Source organism: Oryza glaberrima, chromosome 2 (assembly GCF_000147395.1).
Source record: "Oryza glaberrima chromosome 2, OglaRS2, whole genome shotgun sequence".
Taxonomy (NCBI): domain Eukaryota; kingdom Viridiplantae; phylum Streptophyta; class Magnoliopsida; order Poales; family Poaceae; genus Oryza; species Oryza glaberrima.
In genome coordinates, this window is record NC_068327.1 from 25,974,628 (window position 1) to 25,993,739 (window position 19,112).

The window sequence follows — 19,112 nt, forward strand, 5'->3', positions numbered from 1 at the left end:
TACACAGTAACCGACCTACTCAAGCAATCATGCGTGTTCGTTGCTTAAAGGATGGCTTTTCTTTGCTTTGCAAGTCTTGATCCCTTCCTGTTCCTCCAATGGCAAGCAAAAGCTATGGCTTACCCAGCACTTTTGAGTTAGGACTATGGCTATTATGTGAAGAGCCATCAGTTTACTTGTACGGAAAATAAAAGCGAAGCTGGCATAGTGATGTAATAATGGTATGTATGTCACTAACAATCTCCAGTGTGGCGTCTTCAGTAACATAGTGTTGTTCAGTTAGTTTGCACTCTTGTTTTCATGTGTTTTACTAGCATAGATGGTCAGGGTTGTTCTACCATTTCCTTGTCACTGGACAACTGAGTAGATCACAATTATAGCTACCAATAAATGAGGTCGCTGCTGGTTTGCTGGGGTAGCACTTCACAAAGAGAGACTATTCAATTTTGGATATCATTTTCTGTCAGTGGCCACCTGCTAATTAGTTCGGCGTTTCATGCTGGTTAAAAGAAGTGCACATCAAGAAGAGGAGTAACTATAACCATGTGATGGACCGAATGAACTTATGATACATCATGTGTTTTACTATCTCTCTAGGTCAGAAATACTAGGACAACCCAGATGAGGAACAGTACTTCTTGTTGCTGTAGCTTGGACTTAAAAGGCCAGTCATGTGCTGAACTGCAGATACTTGATGTGCTCTCTTACCTTCAGGATTAAACAAGTGACTGCTTCCTTCATTGCAGTTGGGTTTTATTTCCAGTTTAATGAGCCTATGATTCTGTGAGTCGTCTTCTCTGCATAGTATTATAAACAGAAGAATAGAAGCTAGCATCTGCTGCTTGCTGGAAGTAAAATATTGCTAACACAGGTTCCTGCATCAAGACAACAGTGGTGGAGGTGGGGGACCTTTGGAGCAGGAGTTTAGGACCAACGCATGGCCCCTCCTTGTGCATGCATCATTGTACATATATGTACGTATACCTGTACATTCATATTTACGAGTATATACTACTACATTTAAAGAACACTTGATCATGCTTTCAAATGTATCTTTCAGACTTTCACCGTACCGTCCGCAATTGTGGTCCAAGCACTGTTACAACTGAGTATGTGTACCTTTGAGAAGGTGATTCAAACTTCAGTCATGGCACCTTGAGTTTGCTACTCATTTGGGTTGCCTGGCTTTTAAGGCCTTGAGAAGTTTGAGCTTTTCAAGTAACTTGTGCAGGTGTGCTTTATACATGGATTCCCCTTTATTTGGGTAGATTCAGTTGGACTACAAAGTGAGCACAAACTATACCTGAAAGCTGAAAGAGAAAAAGAGGATCAGGGATTGGAAGGATGGATTCAAGCTTTAGACAGAACATGTTGTAATGTCGCCTGAAAAGCTTGCGCACGGTTTGAGTGGTAGCTGCTTTGCTTAGTTACAAACTCTAGGTTTGATCTTTCTAAAAATCGTAAATTAGGAATGTGTAATCTTGCGGAACTGCTATTGACAGAGTGTACAAATGGTGAAATGGGTCAAAGTTGCCGGTCTTAAAATCGGAATGGTTTCTTTCAGCTCATTCCAATGGAGAAACCAAGTTCAGTCAAGCCAGATGTTCTCAAAAGAGCATTACATGGATAACATTTTCGGGGAAGTAAAAAGCCATTGTTCATGATCGCAAGCTCGCAAGAAAAGCAATGCCGGTGATGATGGCGATGGTACAGCACTAGTGGCTGGGCCGTAATCAGTAAGTATGGAGCAAGAACTCGAAGCTGTATACCCGTGTATTGCATTTCTCAGTTCATAAATATAACGAGATGCTAGCATACTTATCTATTGCTGCCTTCGAAGAAAAGGCGCCAAAGGATGAGCAATAAGCACGCGAGTATATTGCTCATGATTATTCAATCGCCCAGCAGGGCAGTGCTTGGGTTGTGGCAATATTCAAATCCAGCAGAGACGATCTGTTTCTGAAGACCGGAGACGATGATAACATACGAGCCTGACATCCAGGGTATCCATATTCATCTCTGAATAACCTGCCTATTGAAAATCCGCTTCTCGGTTTCTACGATCCCGATACTGCCTAGTATATCTTAATATGCCCCCGTACTCTACTTACTTGAGAAAAATCCATACATAGGCAGATTTTGCATTTGATTATTTGAAACAATATTCTTCGTACAAACCCTTGTGCAACATATTCACACGTGCCACACCACAGTCCACAGCTGATGGTAAAAGAGATCCTTCTGGAAATAAGCTGTAGAATGGCTGTATTTTCGTTATAAAAAGATAAAATAAAATTATGGTAAACGCCGCTGTTCTCCGCGAAACCATCCAAACTCCTAATCCGTAGCAGAGTGAAGTACTCACATGGCGAACAGGCGCCTGAATTAATGACGAGCCCAGCCCAGCTGCTGAGCAAGTGTGCCAAACCCGAACGCCTCCATTAACGCGGCGCCCCTAGCTCTCTCCTGCTCACTTGCCCAGCAGCCAGGCAGCACTGCCTCTGCCTGCGCCCCACGACACGCCGTCCCAAGCGAGCGCGGCGTCGCGGTCCCTCTCGTCGCTCGCTCTGATGATCTGATGCCCCATGGCCAAGCCGTCGCCTTGCCTCCATCCATTCCTTTTGTCTTTCCTGATTTCCTCCCGCCCGGAGGAAAAGCCTAAAAAGCCTCTCCCTCCCCGTCGAACACGACAACTCCAGGGAATAAACAACATCACCACAAACGCCACACGCTGCAGTGCAGAGGACGCAATCCAACAATGCGGTGCACATCAGGCGGCTGTGCGCCTGTGCGGGGTGCAGCACAGTGGCTGTACATGCCTTGAACTCACTCGCAGAAGATGTATAGCGATGGGGAGAGAGATTAATTGGATTTGGACAGGGGTAATCATAACTGATGAGATCATTTTACACACACCTAGCTATGCAGTTGATGGCGGTTGGTTGATTAATTAACCCATGAGCAGTGACAAAAATTAGCGGGCAGGGGGTTATCGGGACGTTTTTACAGCTTGTAGATGATGAGGAAGCAGGGGAGCACGGCTCGCCGGTCGAACACCATCAGCTCGCCCTTGCCGGCGCGGACGGAGTCGTACTCCTTGCTGGGCACGGGCTCGGCGTCGGCTCCGGCGCCGGAGGTTGCTGGCCCATCCGCCACGCGGCCGGCGATCACCCTGCACAGGAACATGGCCCGCCTGCCGGACGCCGGCCCGCGCCCGTTGGCGTGCGCGCCGCCGCTGCCGTCGAACGTCCGGATACGCAGCGCGTCCTCGCCCGCGGCCGAGGAGCACCCGTCATCAGGCGGCGCCGGGGAGAAGCGCATCATCTCGTTGCCGTCGGCGGCGCTGCGGGAGGCCCCACCGGCCCGAGCGCGCACGGCGGCGCGGTAGTCCTCGAAGCGCGCCACGGCGCGCGCGGGGTTGTGGACGCGGAACAGCATCTCCACCTCTGCCGTTGACGCGCCGGCGGCGGCGGTGGAAGCTACCGCGGCGGGCAAAGCCGCCTGTGTCGCCGGAAGCGGAGACCACGACGAGAGGAAGATAATCTCGACAACCTGCCGCGACGAGTGCCCCGCCGGGAGCTCGGTGAGCGCCGGGACCGGACCAAGCGGGACAGGAGGAGGCGACGACGGCGGAACGGATGCCGCCTTAGCCTTGGGCTTCCTCGGCTTGGCCGGACTTACCTTCGAACTCGCCGCCGGCTTGGCCTTAGACGACGATGACGACGACGACGAGACGTTCTTGTGGTTGTGGGCGTCGCCGGAGCTAGCGCAGCTGGAGCGAGGCAGGTGCAGGTGGGGCTTCTTGGGCAGCGCCGTGATGGCCGCGGCGACGTCTCCAATCGCCGTGGACTTACAATGGAACGACCGGACCCAGCTCCCCGCCGCCATCGGGCGGCGGCGGCGTGGCGGAAGCTTCTCCGGCATTTAGTAGCGACCGGTCACCGGTGGTGTAGTTAGTAGTAGTAAGCTAGCTGGAGAGAAGTGGAGAGGACGTACGCTTATTATGGTACTAGTATCCCTGTTGCTCGGCAATTTGTATATGGCCTAAACTTTGGAGTATTGAGATATAGGAGATGCTTCTGGCAAACTGAGTAACTGACCAGGTTGCGCAGCAGTCAGTGCATGAGTAGTACAGCTTATTTTATGGGAAGGAAATTACTGTGTATATTTACTGTTTACCTCAGATATCAACAGTGACATCATAAGGTAGCTAGGCTCGTACTCCCTCCGTCCAAAAAAAGACAAACTCTGGTTTCCGTGTCTAACATTTGACCGTCCGTCTTATTTAAAAAAATTATGAAAAAAATTAAAAAGACAATTCACACATAAAATATTAATCATATTTTATCATCTAACAACAATAAAAATACGAATTATAAAAAAATTTCATATAAGACGAACAGTTAAAATTGGATATGAAAAACTAGGGTTTGTCTTTTTTTTTTTTATGAAGGGAGTAGAGTCGTAGGAATCGTGTCGAACAGGCAAGGTATGTGGCTTTTTTTTTTTCTGCTGTATCCTGATGGCCGGTGTTACTGTTGGAACAGTTTAGACATCTCAGGTGCTGTTAAACTTTAGTATACGTACTTAGACACTAATTTAAAGTATTAAATATAGATTATTTATAAAACTAATTATATAAATGAAAGCTAATTTGTGAGATTTTTTAAACCTAATTAATCTATAATTAGAGAATATTTACTGTAGCATCACATAGACTAATTATGGATTAATTAGGCTCAATAGATTCGTCTCGCGAATTAGTCTAAAATTATATATGGGTTTTATTAATAGTCTATGTTTAATATTTATAATTATTGTCCAACATGCGATGTGATAGGAACTTAAAAAGCCGATCTTTACCCGTAGTACGTACGTGTTGCAGGCATTGCAGCATGGCTTTTTTTTTTCTGAGGCACTGCATATTGGTATAGCGTGGCATTTTGGCCGCTTGGTTATTATGGTCCCTATCAATTGGATTTTAGTCCATTGATATATGTTTCCTAGCTACATAATTGCACTCATTTTTTAAAGTAAATTACACATTGGACCATTTCAAAGTTTCTTTTCAGACAACCTTTTAAACAATGTTTTCACTTTAAACCAACCTTTTAAACAAAGTTTTCACTTAACCAGATAAATATATCATTCGTTGCATCATCCTTCCTTTCAATATATCCGGGGGCGGATGCAGAAACAAAAAGTTGGGGGGACTCAACATACCGAGTACACCGATATAAACACATAATCTCAGTATTAAACTATATTAAAATGCTATTATGAGACATTTAGCACCTCCTATCTTATCAACTATGATGAAAAAATTGAGGGAGGGGGGAGGGCTTAGGGGGGTATCCATGGGTTTTGTGGGTGTAGAGAGTCCCCCTGCACCTACGTTGGATCCGCCCCTGAATATATCTATTTTTCTCCCTTAACGCCAATCAATCTACTTAATCAACGATCCTGCAATGAGGAGAGAGCTTCAGCACTACCAATCCCATCACTGCTCGATCAGTCGCTGCTACGATTGCTTCAAGCCCAAGGCCAAAGCACAAGCCTGGTGATAAGGGTGGAGCCTGAGCTTGAGCCTGAGGCCTAAGGAACGGACGGAGTTGAACACTGAATGGAGCAGGGGCGCGAAGACTCCCTTTTAAATCTAGTTTTACAGATATGTAAAATTTGGAAATTTAAAAAATCTGGCTTCACCCTGCTGAGGAACGTAATTATTGAAACGAGACTGGACCGATAGTCCAATCGAAAAAAAAAAGAACAAAAAAAACTAGGCTAGAGCTCGAGCTCGTACCTTCTTTTTCATCCGAGCTTCTAACAATAAGTTAATGTGTCCCGGCTGGCGTGAAAAAAAGATGAGCGAAAGGTGTATTTTTAAAGACCCTAATGACAAATATTGCCGCTCAATAAAATTTAAAGAGTAAAATGCACTAGCGGTTCTTAAACTTGTCATGAGGTTTCACTTAGGTCCACGAACTTGCAAAGCGCACATCCAGATCCTTAAACTTGGTTTATTATATCATCCCGGTCCAAAGCGTCGTTTAACCGTGATCTTGCCTACCACGTACAATGACATGGTGGTTTTTTCCTTTCCCCTTTTCTTTTTCCTCCTATTCTTTTATCTTCTTCCTCCACTAAAGCCACCTCGAGCTTCCCCCGCGTCGAAGAGGCCGAAGAAGAGAGAAATAAAAGAGGAAGAAGGGAGAAAAAAAGAAATAACAATAATAATAATAATAATAATGTGCCATGTTGACATCTACATGTCATGCCACGTAGGGAAGACCACGGTTAAATGAGATTTTGGATAGGAATGATACAATAAACCAAGTTTAGAGACCTCGATACACACCTTGTAAGTTCGTGGACATGAAATCTGCTTACAAGTTTAAGGACCGCCAGTGCAATTTAACAACTTCAATCCATCCGTTCACACAGACACTCCATCCCGATCACTAGTACAGTACGTGGGAATTAAATGCTGCACTAATTGTCGTTTGGTTTGCAAATTAAATGAAAATCCCATTCAGAACATTTCGGCTTTAAACACGAGATACGATCATACGACAATGCATGGTCGTACATAAAAAAAAACAGAACAGAAGAAAACACCATTCATCAATCGAACCTGTTAGGTTGTTCCCATCACGTACACCCGGCCATGCACGCACGCGCCCAGTACACAGTACAATTAATCGAAATCCGAACACTCATCGTCTTCCACTTGGAGCTTTCCTCCACACCAATGCACAAGCTAGGCATGTGCACAGTAATCCTTGGCACACACAGTCACACAACCGTCACCCATATGGCATCGCAACTCTCTCGCTCCCTCCAAAAGCTCACTGCCACACCACGCAACATGGACCGATCGAAGCAGCTAGCCGTCCCGATCGTGAGATTCCACGTACGCGAGTCGTACAGGTCCAGTGGCAATGCATGCGCGCGCAGCCGTTGCGCTGCTGTGCACGTCAGCCGCGCGTCGCGTAAACCGCCCGCCTGCCTACCTCCTCGTCTCGTCGACTCGTCGTCTCTTCCCCCCAAAAAACGTTCCGCAACGGCAAGCGCGCCGCCGTGACATCGGCGCCAGATTCCAGAAACACACACGGGCAAAACGCGCCAGATCGGTCGATCGATCGAGATGGCACCGATTGGCGATTGGTCGCGCTCGTCTGCGTGGTGCCACTGGTGCGTGCGGGATTGAGATCCACTTCGAAGTCCCCGTGTCTTTGACGACACCCACGCTGTTGCTTGCCCGCCCGCTCGGTGGATTGGATGATATTGTTTCGTTGTCTAAGAGCAGGTACAATAGCAAGCTATAAGATAACTATAAACATATTTTAAAAAGATAAAGAAAGAAAAAGAAAAGCAGCGAGCTACAGATATGTAGCCAGCTGTAGCACGGACTCCAAGACGTACTGTGTGTATGACAGGTGAGACCAGATATTAATAGTATAGTAAACAACTATTGTATGAATTGGCTATTACATTGGCTATAGATTTTGGAGTTAGTAGTGGACTATACTATTAAGTTGTGTTCGGTACCCTTAGTTCCCAACATCTCTCCCTCGTGTTCTGCATACACGCTTTTTAAACTGCTAAACAGTGTGTTTTTTTCAAAAAGTTTCTATACGAAAGTTGCTTAAAAAAATCATATTAATCCATTTTTGAAAAAAAATAACGTAATACTTATATCGACGTTTGATGTCGCGGTTCCGGTATTTGCATAGTATATGGGGATCGTTGGTACTAGGATATATGCGAGATTGTACTAAAAAAGATGGAGACGGGGATTTTTATACAGGTTCGGGCCCCTGAATTGTCAGGTAATAACCCTACTCCTGTTGGCCGAAGCCGGTCGTTGCTCTTATTCACCATAATCACACCGGTACAATATTTGGGGTAACCTATCTATCTGTTGTCGACATGGTGGTCTGAGTGCTGACTCGCAGTCCGTGTCCGGCGAGATCAGAGACAACGTTAGATCCCTCTTGACGATAGTCGTAGGTACCGTATGGGGACTACTAGGCTTATCTCCGATGTTGATATCCGGCGGCTTGTCTTGGCGTATGTTGGCTTGTATGTTGATCTATTGTTTCGTGTCCCCTTTCCTCCTAGGGGGCCTTGTATTTATATCCATAGGTGTCCCTTTGTTCAAGTAGAACTAGGGAAACCAATATGAATACAATCCGAGTGGTCCTTGTCGTTTTTATGTAGAACTCTATTTATCCTTCCTTATGCAGAACTCCTCATATATCCGAAGGTTGTTTCCGTATAAGACATGATATGTGGTGGGTCCTACTGAGATTTAGTCAACTACTATTAGGTATGTGGTATCTATAACCCTGACAATTTAATTAATCACATGTTAATGGACCACTATGTTTTTCGTGCGCAGCATTTGGGTTTCCAACCCAGAAGTCCGAACACAGCCTTAAAACTTGCTACGATCCTGTTTGGCGCGCAGGTTGGCAAGTTAGGCTGGAGGGACGCCATATGATTCCGGGGCGATCGTCGTCCGGTACACGATCGAGCGGGATTATTGGATCTAGTTGCACCTAGGCAGCTACGATCATCTTCTTTTTAATCAGAGTTGCTATTTTGTTTTGTTCTGTTGTCTGGATAGTATGCGTATGTTTAGGACCCATGTGATCAAGGTTGACATGTCTTTATCCAATTGTTGCGCAGCATAGCTAGCTAGTAATAGTATAGTGCTAGACAGTAGACACATAGATACATTACACAGAGTTAACAATGCATGTTACTTCTTTGAAAAGTAGCAAAATGGCTCATGATTGCAGGTGTGGATATATTTATATATGCAACGTACATGATCGGTAGAAGACATACGGATGGACTCAAATTAGCTATCCGAGTTTTATTGTTGCCGAAGGCAAACTATCCTTTTCGATTTTGATTTATTTGAAGTTTGAAATGTCGCTGCAAGTTCGTAGATCAGCGTGTACGCATTTGAACAAAGGCAAATGAGTAAGGTGCGAAAAAGTGATCTTTCTCTTCGTCCGCAGGATCGCGGTCTCTCCCGCACCTTTTAACACAAACGAAATTCGCACGAGCCAATGCATACTGCATACTTTGCCCCCATTCAGTCCTACGATCGAGGACTCGAGGTGAGAAAGTAAACAAAAAAGAATACGACACATGACATTTTATAGTACAGGACTCAAGGTGATACCGATATGAAACTAACAGAAACGTGGGGACGCGCGAGAATATTCACCACAACCCGAGTTAAAAAAAAGAGAGCTCCGAATTGAACTACGTACTCAGCACCAGTATACCTGAGTACCACTGGTCCGTTCTATACACGTTTAAATTTGAAAGTTCAAACAAAGTCAAACAGAAAGGATTACGATTACTAAGAGAGATTAGCGACAGGAGAAAGCCATGCAAATGCAAAGCGTTGGAATCTGTAATAAGATACTCCGGCCCAAGCCAAGTTCGAGGGGGATTTGAACGGAGAGAGGCTGAGAATTCCGAGGCAGTTGCCGGCCCAAGCCTTGGCACGCCCACGCGGATCAGGATCCTCTGCAGTCGACTGCACCGTGCCATTGTCACTGACATGTGGGTCCCCAGTCGAAGTCGACTGCAGAGGATCCCAATCCCGGCCACGCGGGCGGCTGTACGCTGCGGCTGCGGCTGCAGCGCGTGCGTGCGGAGACGTGCCGAAGTGTTGGCCCACGGCGGTGGCTGCCGCGCCCTGCCCGATGGAGAGAGGGAGGCCGGCCGCGGGCCTCGATCTTCGATCTTGGGGAGGAGGCCGGCCGATATGACGATATCCCGCGCAGATGGACCTGCACGTCCTGGCTCGTCGAGACGTCAATGTGCGGCAGCGTTGGCCGTTTGTTGCAGATGGGGAACGTGGAAATGCTGCTGGGGATGGATGGCTGGACGGCTGGAGCCTGGACCGCTTGTGTAGCTGATCTCCTCTGTGATGTACCGCAGTTTTTGCCAGCGTAGTAAAAACGACGTGTACCGTCACTGCCACACCGCCACCTGCGATCCTGGGAAAAAAATGGCTCGTTGGTTGCGACTTACTACTAACATAAGTCCCTAATTAGGGGTTGGATACAACATGGGCCAGTTTGGTCACGCACAAGATGTGACGATACAGGCATACAGCCATATAGGCCCAATAACCCAAACCAAACCAAAACATGGATCTCCGCAGTTTGCTGTTTCGGTCGGATTAATCCATTCCACTTTACTCCAGCCAATCCTGGTTCCCGAAATCCAAACGAACGCAAAGCCCCCAAAAAAAAGAGTAAAGCGAAGGGCACCTTGGGGCTCGCGTCTGCCGGCGCGCATGGCTCCCGCATCCACCTCGCCGCCGGCGAAGGCCCAAGTGACGACGGCGCCGGCGAAGTCTCCCCTCGTCGGCGGACTTGGGGATCTGGACGCGGCCGTGTCCCTCCGCCTCCACGCCCTGTTCCTCCCGGTTCCCCGCCTCCTCCTCAAGGCCCTCGAGGTCGCCGGCGACGGCCGAATCTGGCTCCCCGTGCCCATATCCCTCCTCCTGATCTCCACCACCACCTCTTCCAAGGTATCCCCTCTCCTCGTCGGCCTCGTCGCCGGCCTCGTGCTCGACATCCTCTTCGTCGGCGCCGCCAAGCTCATCGTCCGCCGCCCTCGCCCGGCCTACAACGCCGCGGACATGTACGTGGCCGTCGCCGCCGACCACTGGTCCTTCCCCAGCGGCCACTCCTCCCGCGCCTTCCTCGTCGCCGCCTTCCTCGCGGCCGGCGGCTTCCCCCGCGAGGCGCTCTTCCTCTGGGCCGCCTCCACGTCGGCGTCCAGGGTGCTTCTTGGCCGGCACTACGTCCTCGACGTCGTCGCCGGGGCTTGCCTCGGGGTGTTCGAGGCCTGGCTCAGCTCTTTGTTGTTGAGGGCGATGTGTGCTCGCATCAGCTTCCTTGTGTGCTAGCTATTGTTCTCGCACGATTGGTTGCAGCATTTCTGTCCCGATTTGCAAATTTTGTGAGCAATTCAAGTTTAGCGAATACATTTTGTTCTTAATTCTTGATGAATTGAGCATTATGCGAAGCAGCAAAGGAGTGATCACCCCAATTGCTTCTCTAAGATTAGTTAATTGGTAGAATGGTTGCTATATATACTCCATTGGTAGAGTAAATTACTGCTCTTTCATTTCTGATTGTTGCAGATTAGAGTGATACTCTAACATTGTTAATCTGAGTATCTGGCTGACTTCATATATAAAATGTGTTCTTGACGGATTGTTCATTGTCTATGTTGCTATGCATTTGAACAGCATAGCATTGCTAGATATTCCATGGCAGATTGATCTACCATTTATAAACTCAGCAGAGGGAAGTGTTAACAGCTGCAAGAATTTTATGTTAGTAACATGGATCATTCATCATCGATCTCAGGTCAGTACTCCTCTTATCCAGTTCCAGTGAGATGTGCATATTGCTCTAGATGACTAGATCAGCACTGAATTAACAGATAAGTATGGTACTATTTTTCAGTGTTGTCATGGATAGTAGACATTATGGTCTATGGGCCTGAAACTGAGAGATCATACAGAAAGCAATCAATAATCAATACTACCAGGTACTGCTTGAAAGTTGAGTAAGAAAGCAACTTAACTCTATACTATTCGTCTCAATGGGATGTCATCATGTCAATTCAGGACATAGACTGTATTACTGACAACAATACTGGATGAGAAAACAAAGGAGCCAGTGGCCCCATTGCTGGATGAAATTTGGAATACTTGGCTGCACGACCTGGGAGAATGCAAGATGCGAGTGTGCCTGCTGTCCCTGTTCATATCCTGGTGTTGCTGGAGAGATGGAATAGCAAAAGCTGAAAAGAAGGTTGTTTCTTGCGTGGAAGCTTTGGATCTGAACAGTGACCTATCGTTGCTTAGCTCCAAATAAATATCCTGAATGCTTATCTGGTTATCTGGCAATAAGCGCTAGTAGAGTAAAAGGCTTCTGTTTTCTGTCTGAAATGGCGGTTCTCTTGCCCTTTGAATTTCAACATAGAAGTTTGTTTTGTGGATTTAAACTAGAGACAAATACTAACCTTTCAATGTAGCAGTGATTTTAGCATTTAGTTATGTTATGTAGATTGCCAATCAAACAATGTGGGAAACAAGCTGGTGACTGGCCACGGTGTTCAGAAATTGAGCAACAAGCTGGTACGCCATGAGCCCACACGATTTGATAGCTTTCGGTGTACATTCGATCATAGCATCAATAATTCCTCCATTTGGATTGGATACTCGGTGCATGTCAGCTCACAACCCACGTTCCATGTCGGAGTAAAACTCAAATGTAAGCGTATAAGAGTAATTCTAAACTAAAATTAAAATTTTCCCAAATTTGGAATGCAAGGTGCTGTTATTTTGGTAAGGGTGGCAAGAAGAGTTCGACGTTTCGACGCTGAGTCAGACAGAGATATAGAACCAAAAAGAAAAGAACAGGTAAACGGAAAGCAAAAGGAGTTGGGATATTTTTCCCAGGCGACGTGGGCGGCGTATCCAGCCAATCCCAACTGGCGCTGGCGCGAGCCGAGGCGAGACCAACTACCAATCAACCAACTAACCGAACAGCGCGCGCAAGAGATGAAGCGGAAAGCTAGCAGCAGCAGCAGCCCAGATTGCCCACGACTCAAACTCCCAATCCCCAACCAATCGCCTATAATCCTTAGTATAGTTAGTTTATTCCAACCCGAATTCCAACCTCCCAAGAATTCAATCTCTTGTTCCGTTTCGCTTCTTTTAATTCAAGATTGAATCAATTACATAGCGTGTTTGCTTGTCGTTGATGCTTTGCTTCCTGGAGGAGGAAACGCCCGCACACGCCGCCGACCACCTCTCCGTTTCCTTGGATCTTTCAGCTTCCTGTTCCTCACGAGATCGAGAAGGGGGAAAAAGAAAACGTCGGTTTTTAGTCTCGTTTGCCTCGATCCTCTCGTTCTTGGTTGGTTGGCGCCATGAGTAACACCCTGCTTCGAATCTACCCTTCCGAGCTGAAGATACCCTGTGAGTGCTTCGACGACCTGTCCTTTGTTTTTCTTGCTGTTTCTTGATTGTTTAGGACTGATTCAGATCGCCTCTGTTTCGATGCTCTGATGAGCAGTCGAGCTCAAGAGGCAGAATTCGGGGATCCTGGAGCTCACGAATAAGACCGATCATCATGTAGCCTTCAAGGTGAACACAAGTTGACAGTTTTTTTTTTTGTCAGAGTTGCTGTAACCTGATTAGGTTGAGTTGACTGAATGTCTGAATTTCTTGGGTACTGGTTGCTCGATCTGCAGGTGAAAACGACGAACCCTAGGAAGTACTCGGTGAGACCAACCACCGGAATCGTTCTGCCCAGAGGGTCTTGCGGAATCACAAGTTCGTCTTGCTTCCTCTGCTGCTGTACATTGCCCAACTGATCAGTTCATCGTGTTTATAAACGCATTGCTGTTCTTGCTCTGAAAAATCGTTGCAGTATCTATGCAACCGCCGAAGGAGATCCCTACGGATTACCACTGCAAGGACAAGTTTCTCATCCAAAGCGTCGTGGTAGAGGATGGCACAACGCAGAAGGACATTCACAGTGACATGGTAAAATCCTGCAGTCTCAATCGAGTTCATAGATGCTGATTGATTTATGAGTGATGTACTAAATGTTAAATGTTGCGGTTTGTAGTTCAGTAAAGAGGCAGGCAAGGTGGTCGAGGAGTTCAAGCTGAGGGTGGTCTACATCCCTGCCAATCCTCCCTCCCCTGTGCCAGAGGAAGAAGAGGATGAGATTGATTCCCTTGATTCAGATGTGGACCATGAAGTGCAAATGCCATCTACGTTCGATGCTGTTAGTACTGACATTGTTGTTTATATCAAAATAACAATGATGATATGCTTGTTCCTAATGATAATTTATTTATGTTCAGGCATCAAGGAAGGGATATACATCTGGATCGCAAGCTTCACATGACGAGGTTATTATCTTTAAGCATTGCTCGTTGGCAGAATATTCCTTAGAGCTTACTATTGAACTAGACATTAAAGATCATAAACACGTACTCCCTCCGTTTCACAATGTAAGTCATTCTAGCATTTCCCATATTCATATTGATGTTAATGAAATTCATTAACATCAATATGAATATGGGAAATGCTAGAATGACTTACATTGTGAAACGGAGGAAGTAGTAGTTTGTTGATTTGTTCAGTATAGGAATTCTACTGTTCTAAACAACTAACACCCAGCATTTTAATTGCATTGCTAACATTCTTGATTGTTTCGTGGTTCTTTAGGGCGTCTCTTTGACCAAAGCTGTATTGAGTAAATATGTAGATGAAAATCAGAAGCTTCAACAAGAACTGGTATGGATTTTCTTTAGATAAGAATTTGGAGAAAATTGATACTTTCAATGTTTTAAAAAAGAACTGACCGTTTAATTCGCTTCAACTTCTCCATAATTGAATAATTGAGTGATTCGTATGAAATTATTTTTTCTTGCTACCTTTAATGAGGTTCATATCATGATATTTGTTACGAGACATTGCTCCCTTTCGATAGTTCTTTTTTACTTAACCTTTTTTGCATACAACATATCGTAAATTTACAACATCTGCGTGCAAAAGCACCAGATCCACCAAAAGAAAAGAGAAGCAAGACTAGGGCAGATCAATTACTTAACCCCAAGTTGATCTATTGCAGGATCTTCTTAAGAAGAAAAGGTCATCATCCGATGGGGGTTTCACAGCTCTGTTTGTGCCTTTTGTCTTTGCGTTCTTCGTCTTCATTGGATACTTAATGGCGGGAAGCAATGTTTAGCCAGAATAGCTGCAAAACATACGCATCGTTTTGCAGAATTTTGTCCCTCTGGCTGATCAATTCTTTCTGTTTCTCTTGGTAGAAATATATTTCTTCATTATAGGTGGTTGTCTTCCGTTCTTGTGAAGTATAATATACCTCTTAAAGAATGGGAGAGAACCATTCATTGTAGATAGACAAATAGGCGTTCTATCTCTGAATTGTTCATATATAATAAACCTATGGTTCATTATACACACACGTTTGCTTGTAAATGCGGTTGAGTGTAAATTTGCCTGCAGTATGGTCCTGGGTGAGTTCCAGAATCCTTTCACAGAGTACGTACCCGGTTCCAAATTCAGCGGATGAGATTACATATTGTAGTAACATTGTGATCCTCTGCTCCTGGTCATTGTTCACCCAAAAGCTTGAAACTAAGCAAATATTAATCAAAAGGTCTCTAAACACTCACAGTGACCAAGAAACACTTTTTATTAATCTCAGTATTGAACAATCCGTTAGGTCAGCAGGAACCACCAGGGCCTCCAACCCCCAGAACAAAGGTGGTAAATATGTGGTATAAAGTAAACTTACGTAAAAGCTCATGTAAATCCTGACTAAAAAGTCATCTAAGTTACACAACTATATAAAACTTGTCCAAATTTGACATATAAAAATAACAAATTTTGAACCTATCTCATAAACAAAATCGAGTTTGGACAAGATTTTTACATGTGTAATTTTTTCATTTGAATTTTGATGACTTTAGTCAAGGTCTACACGTGATTTTATCTAAGTTAAAGGTTTCCACCATATATTTACCTAAACACAGGTCTTTTTGGGGAAAATTTGAGATTATAAGAAGCATTTTGTAAGCAACCAACTATAACTAGTGAGAATTTGGAAAACAAAAATGAGTTTCCTAGCTTCTAATTTTCTAGATTCTGTAGCTACGACATTGTTAACCTTAGTTTTGGGAAGCTTAAGATGCTAAAAGACAACTGGTAAGCAACCCAGCTTCTAAGAATTTTAAAAAATAAAATGGGATTTCTAGATTCCATAGCTATGTCCCTGTCGCGGACGCACAAAAGACGCATACCATTCTATTAGAAGCAGTACGATCTTATTTGGTGGAGTTGAAAATTATAAGAAACAACTGACAAGCAATCAACCAACATATACTGAATATGGGAAAGTTTCTTTTAGCTTTTCTAAATTAAGTACTGATTCTTAAACTTAAGTGAGAATCTAGCCTGTTCAGGGGCGACGGCTAAAGGACATAGCACCACTAGTCTACGCGATTGCAAAAAAGAAGAATGCAAGCCTGCAACAAGTATCGCTTTCCCGATCAATGGTTGGTTGACCTCGGTTTGCCGGTAACCTCAGGCTGGACGACAGAACTAATTAGCCAACTTGTCAATGTCTGGGTGCTGTTCATAGCCTGCAGTTGACAGAGTACGAAAAGGACAAGATTACATGGAAGCTAACTAGTCACGGCGAATACATGACGACATTGGCCTACAACGCACAACTTCTTGGCATAAAAGCTTCAATTTCAATGCCCCTATCTGGAAGCCCTAGGCGCCGCGCAAATGTAAAACATTCGCTTCGCTTGGCTTGTTATCCAAAATAGAGTATGGACCTCCGACAGATTGGCAACCCGTGGGTAATCGAAAATGGCTCCATCTGCCCCCTTTGTCGAAGGAATCAGGAAACGGCCCTCACCTCCTGGTGGAGTGTAGATATGTGAAAGAATCTAGGCGACACTTGCAGACTGGACAGCATGTGAACAAATAAGACCAACGTTATGGCAACAAGCCTCGACGCTACTCAAGTGGTGGGAGGCCACCGCATGTTCCAACGAAGCGCCAAAGAAAGCCTTGCAGACTCTAATGCTATTAGTCGCCTAGGATATTTGGAATGAAAGGAACCGCAGAGTTTTTCAGCACCAAGAGCTTCCGGTGGCTAGTCTGATAGCCAAAATTAAGGAGGATGCCAAAACATGGGTCTTGACGGGCGCGAAACACCTTGATAGGTGGCTTACCTTTTAACATGTTCGGGCCAAAGGCCTTGAGACTATAAAGTTTTCTTTTTGCGCTTGCGCATGTACAATTTTATTCCTCTATTCAATGAAATTGGCGGCTCACTAGTTCATTAAAAAAAAAAAGAATCTAGCCTGTTTAGGAAGAAGAGGATTTTGTTCGTTCAGAAAAAAAAGAGAGAGAGAGAGAGAGAGAGAGAAGGAGGAGGAGGATTTTCAGGCTTCGCATTGCCCAACCTCTGCTTCTGTTGGCCCAAGAAGAATCCCAGGCGCCCATGGGCTGGCAGTTTACCACGGACCTACCTAGCCTACCTTAGCTATCTAAGCGGGCCGACCTAGTAGCCACGTACCTAGTGTAGCTTAAAGTTGCCGGGCCAGCAGGAAGCCACGCTGCAATGGCATCTTCCCCTGTCCTTCGCGTACGTGAAAACAAACCCAGGTAAGCTTAGAATCTTCTTGCCCGTTGGACTGGGACACCCACCAATCCCACCATGCCCCGATATTCCTCCGGTCTCGGTTCATGTGATGTCCTCTCTTGTGTGATCACGGAGCAAGCATTCTTAAACGGCAAAAGAAAATCACCAACTTGCTCACGCAGTCACGCTGCACCGCGCGAAGCGACGCCCGATAGGCCAAGATCGCGAGATAAAATAACAACCAATGATCATAAGGAAACAAGCCCGCGATGTGTCGTGTGCAGCAATCTTGGTCATTTGCGGGATCGAGTGCTTCACAGCTAACCAAATATTCGGCCGATGATTTAACACACTATCAGCGTAGATGTACGTACGATTTGTTAATTAATCTACGAGCCTTGCTAGGGCAGGTGTTCTGCCAGCCAATCCAGATCGCCCTCGTATGCACGCTCACATGATGGCAGGGCAGGGTTCACATGAGCTCTAACGGTCGATTAATTAATCCCGGGGCTCGACTATAAATACCTCCCTAATCCCATGATCAAAACCATCTCAAGCAGCCTAATCATCTCTAGCTGATCAAGAGCTCTTAATTAGCTAGCTAGTGATTAGCTGCGCTTGTGATCGATCAATCTCGGGTACGTAGCAATGGCGTCCAAGGCGTTCGCTCTGTTCCTGGCCGTGAACCTCGTCGTGCTCGGGGTGGCAAGCGCCTGCGGCGGCAGCCCGTCGTGCCCGACGCCGACGCCGTCGACCCCGACACCGTCGACGCCGACGCCGACGCCGTCGGCGTTCGGGAGGTGCCCCCGCGACGCGCTGAAGCTGGGCGTGTGCGCCAACGTGCTGGGCCTGATCAAGGCCAAGGTGGGCGTGCCTCCGGCGGAGCCGTGCTGCCCGCTGCTGGAGGGGCTCGTCGACCTCGAGGCGGCGGTGTGCCTCTGCACGGCCATCAGGGGCAACATCCTCGGCATCAACCTCAACCTCCCCATCGACCTCAGCCTCATCCTCAACTACTGCGGCAAGACCGTCCCCACCGGCTTCAAGTGCTAAGCAGCGTGCATATGCAATGCCTGCATGGGTTGATCCTACGTACGGTGATTAGTTGGCTTTGACGACTCTTGGTTTGATTTGCTTGCTGCTCTGTTTATTTGCTACTACGTTACGTACGTACTTTGCATGCAACGCAACGCATGATCGATCGTGCATGCTGGCTGTTTGTACGTATCACGGTACCAGTTTGTATTCTCTCTGTACTCTCTCCTTTGTCTTCTTTGTAGTACTCTTATTCCCGCTATCCGTACGTGCGCATTTGTTGTAAGGGCCGGTGCTAGCTTGTGTGCCGGTACCAACTTCTAATAAAGCTTTGGTTTGCAACTTCAGATATATATGTACTTCTGTTTGTGTTTGTTTGCTGTGTGTGTACATATGTGTGCGTGCACGACTACAGCTCCGCGCGTGCCAAATTTGTGAGAAGTTTAACATCGTTATATGATTTATGCTTTTAGTTTTAAAAAATACTTTTATAATATGTACTCGTATGTTGTTAAACTATACAGAATTTTAGATACCGTAGTTAAAGATAAAAATAGTTGACTTTAGGACAAAACTAAAATATATACCATATATATACATACATATATATATATATATATATATATATATATATATATATATATATATATATATATATATATATATATATATATATATATGAAACGGAGGGAGTAATACTAATACTCTAGCTTTCGGTACTGCATCTCTAGAATCAAAATCGTTTATACTCTCTCCATCCATATTATAAGTCATTTGATTTGTAGTAAGTCGCACTTGAATAGTTTGAAAAAGCTCATTTAA

At 45.6% G+C, this 19,112-nt stretch overlaps 3 protein-coding genes across 6 annotated transcripts; 2 read left to right on the forward strand and 1 right to left on the reverse strand.

The window, feature by feature from the left end:
- Nucleotides 1-2,061: 2,061 nt before the first annotated feature.
- Nucleotides 2,062-4,120, reverse strand: LOC127763349 (uncharacterized). Its single transcript, XM_052288017.1, has one exon. It carries the CDS (start codon nt 3,922-3,924, stop codon nt 3,004-3,006), a length of 921 nt encoding a protein of 306 aa, XP_052143977.1. The 5' UTR covers nt 3,925-4,120; the 3' UTR covers nt 2,062-3,003.
- Nucleotides 4,121-10,195: 6,075 nt separating this feature from the next.
- LOC127764219 (vesicle-associated protein 1-3-like) lies at nt 10,196-15,056 on the forward strand. 4 transcript variants are annotated; one of them, XM_052289070.1, is made up of 10 exons: nt 10,951-11,414; nt 11,514-11,598; nt 11,678-13,036; nt 13,134-13,204; nt 13,312-13,393; nt 13,491-13,606; nt 13,692-13,853; nt 13,933-13,980; nt 14,300-14,368; nt 14,706-15,056. In XM_052289070.1, the coding sequence occupies exons 3-10, from the start codon at nt 12,988-12,990 to the stop codon at nt 14,820-14,822; spliced, it is 714 nt and encodes a 237-aa protein (XP_052145030.1). In that variant the 5' UTR covers nt 10,951-11,414; nt 11,514-11,598; nt 11,678-12,987; the 3' UTR covers nt 14,823-15,056. The 4 variants fall into 4 exon arrangements, 3 of the variants coding, with proteins under 3 accessions (XP_052145030.1, XP_052145031.1, XP_052145032.1); XM_052289071.1 differs by having other exon boundaries at nt 11,514-13,036; XM_052289072.1 differs by lacking the exon at nt 14,300-14,368.
- A 2,745-nt stretch (nt 15,057-17,801) lies between these two features.
- On the forward strand, nt 17,802-18,637 carry LOC127761604 (14 kDa proline-rich protein DC2.15-like). The gene has a single exon (XM_052285915.1). It carries the CDS (start codon nt 17,907-17,909, stop codon nt 18,306-18,308), a length of 402 nt encoding a protein of 133 aa, XP_052141875.1. The 5' UTR covers nt 17,802-17,906; the 3' UTR covers nt 18,309-18,637.
- The last annotated feature ends 475 nt before the right edge of the window (nt 18,638-19,112 follow it).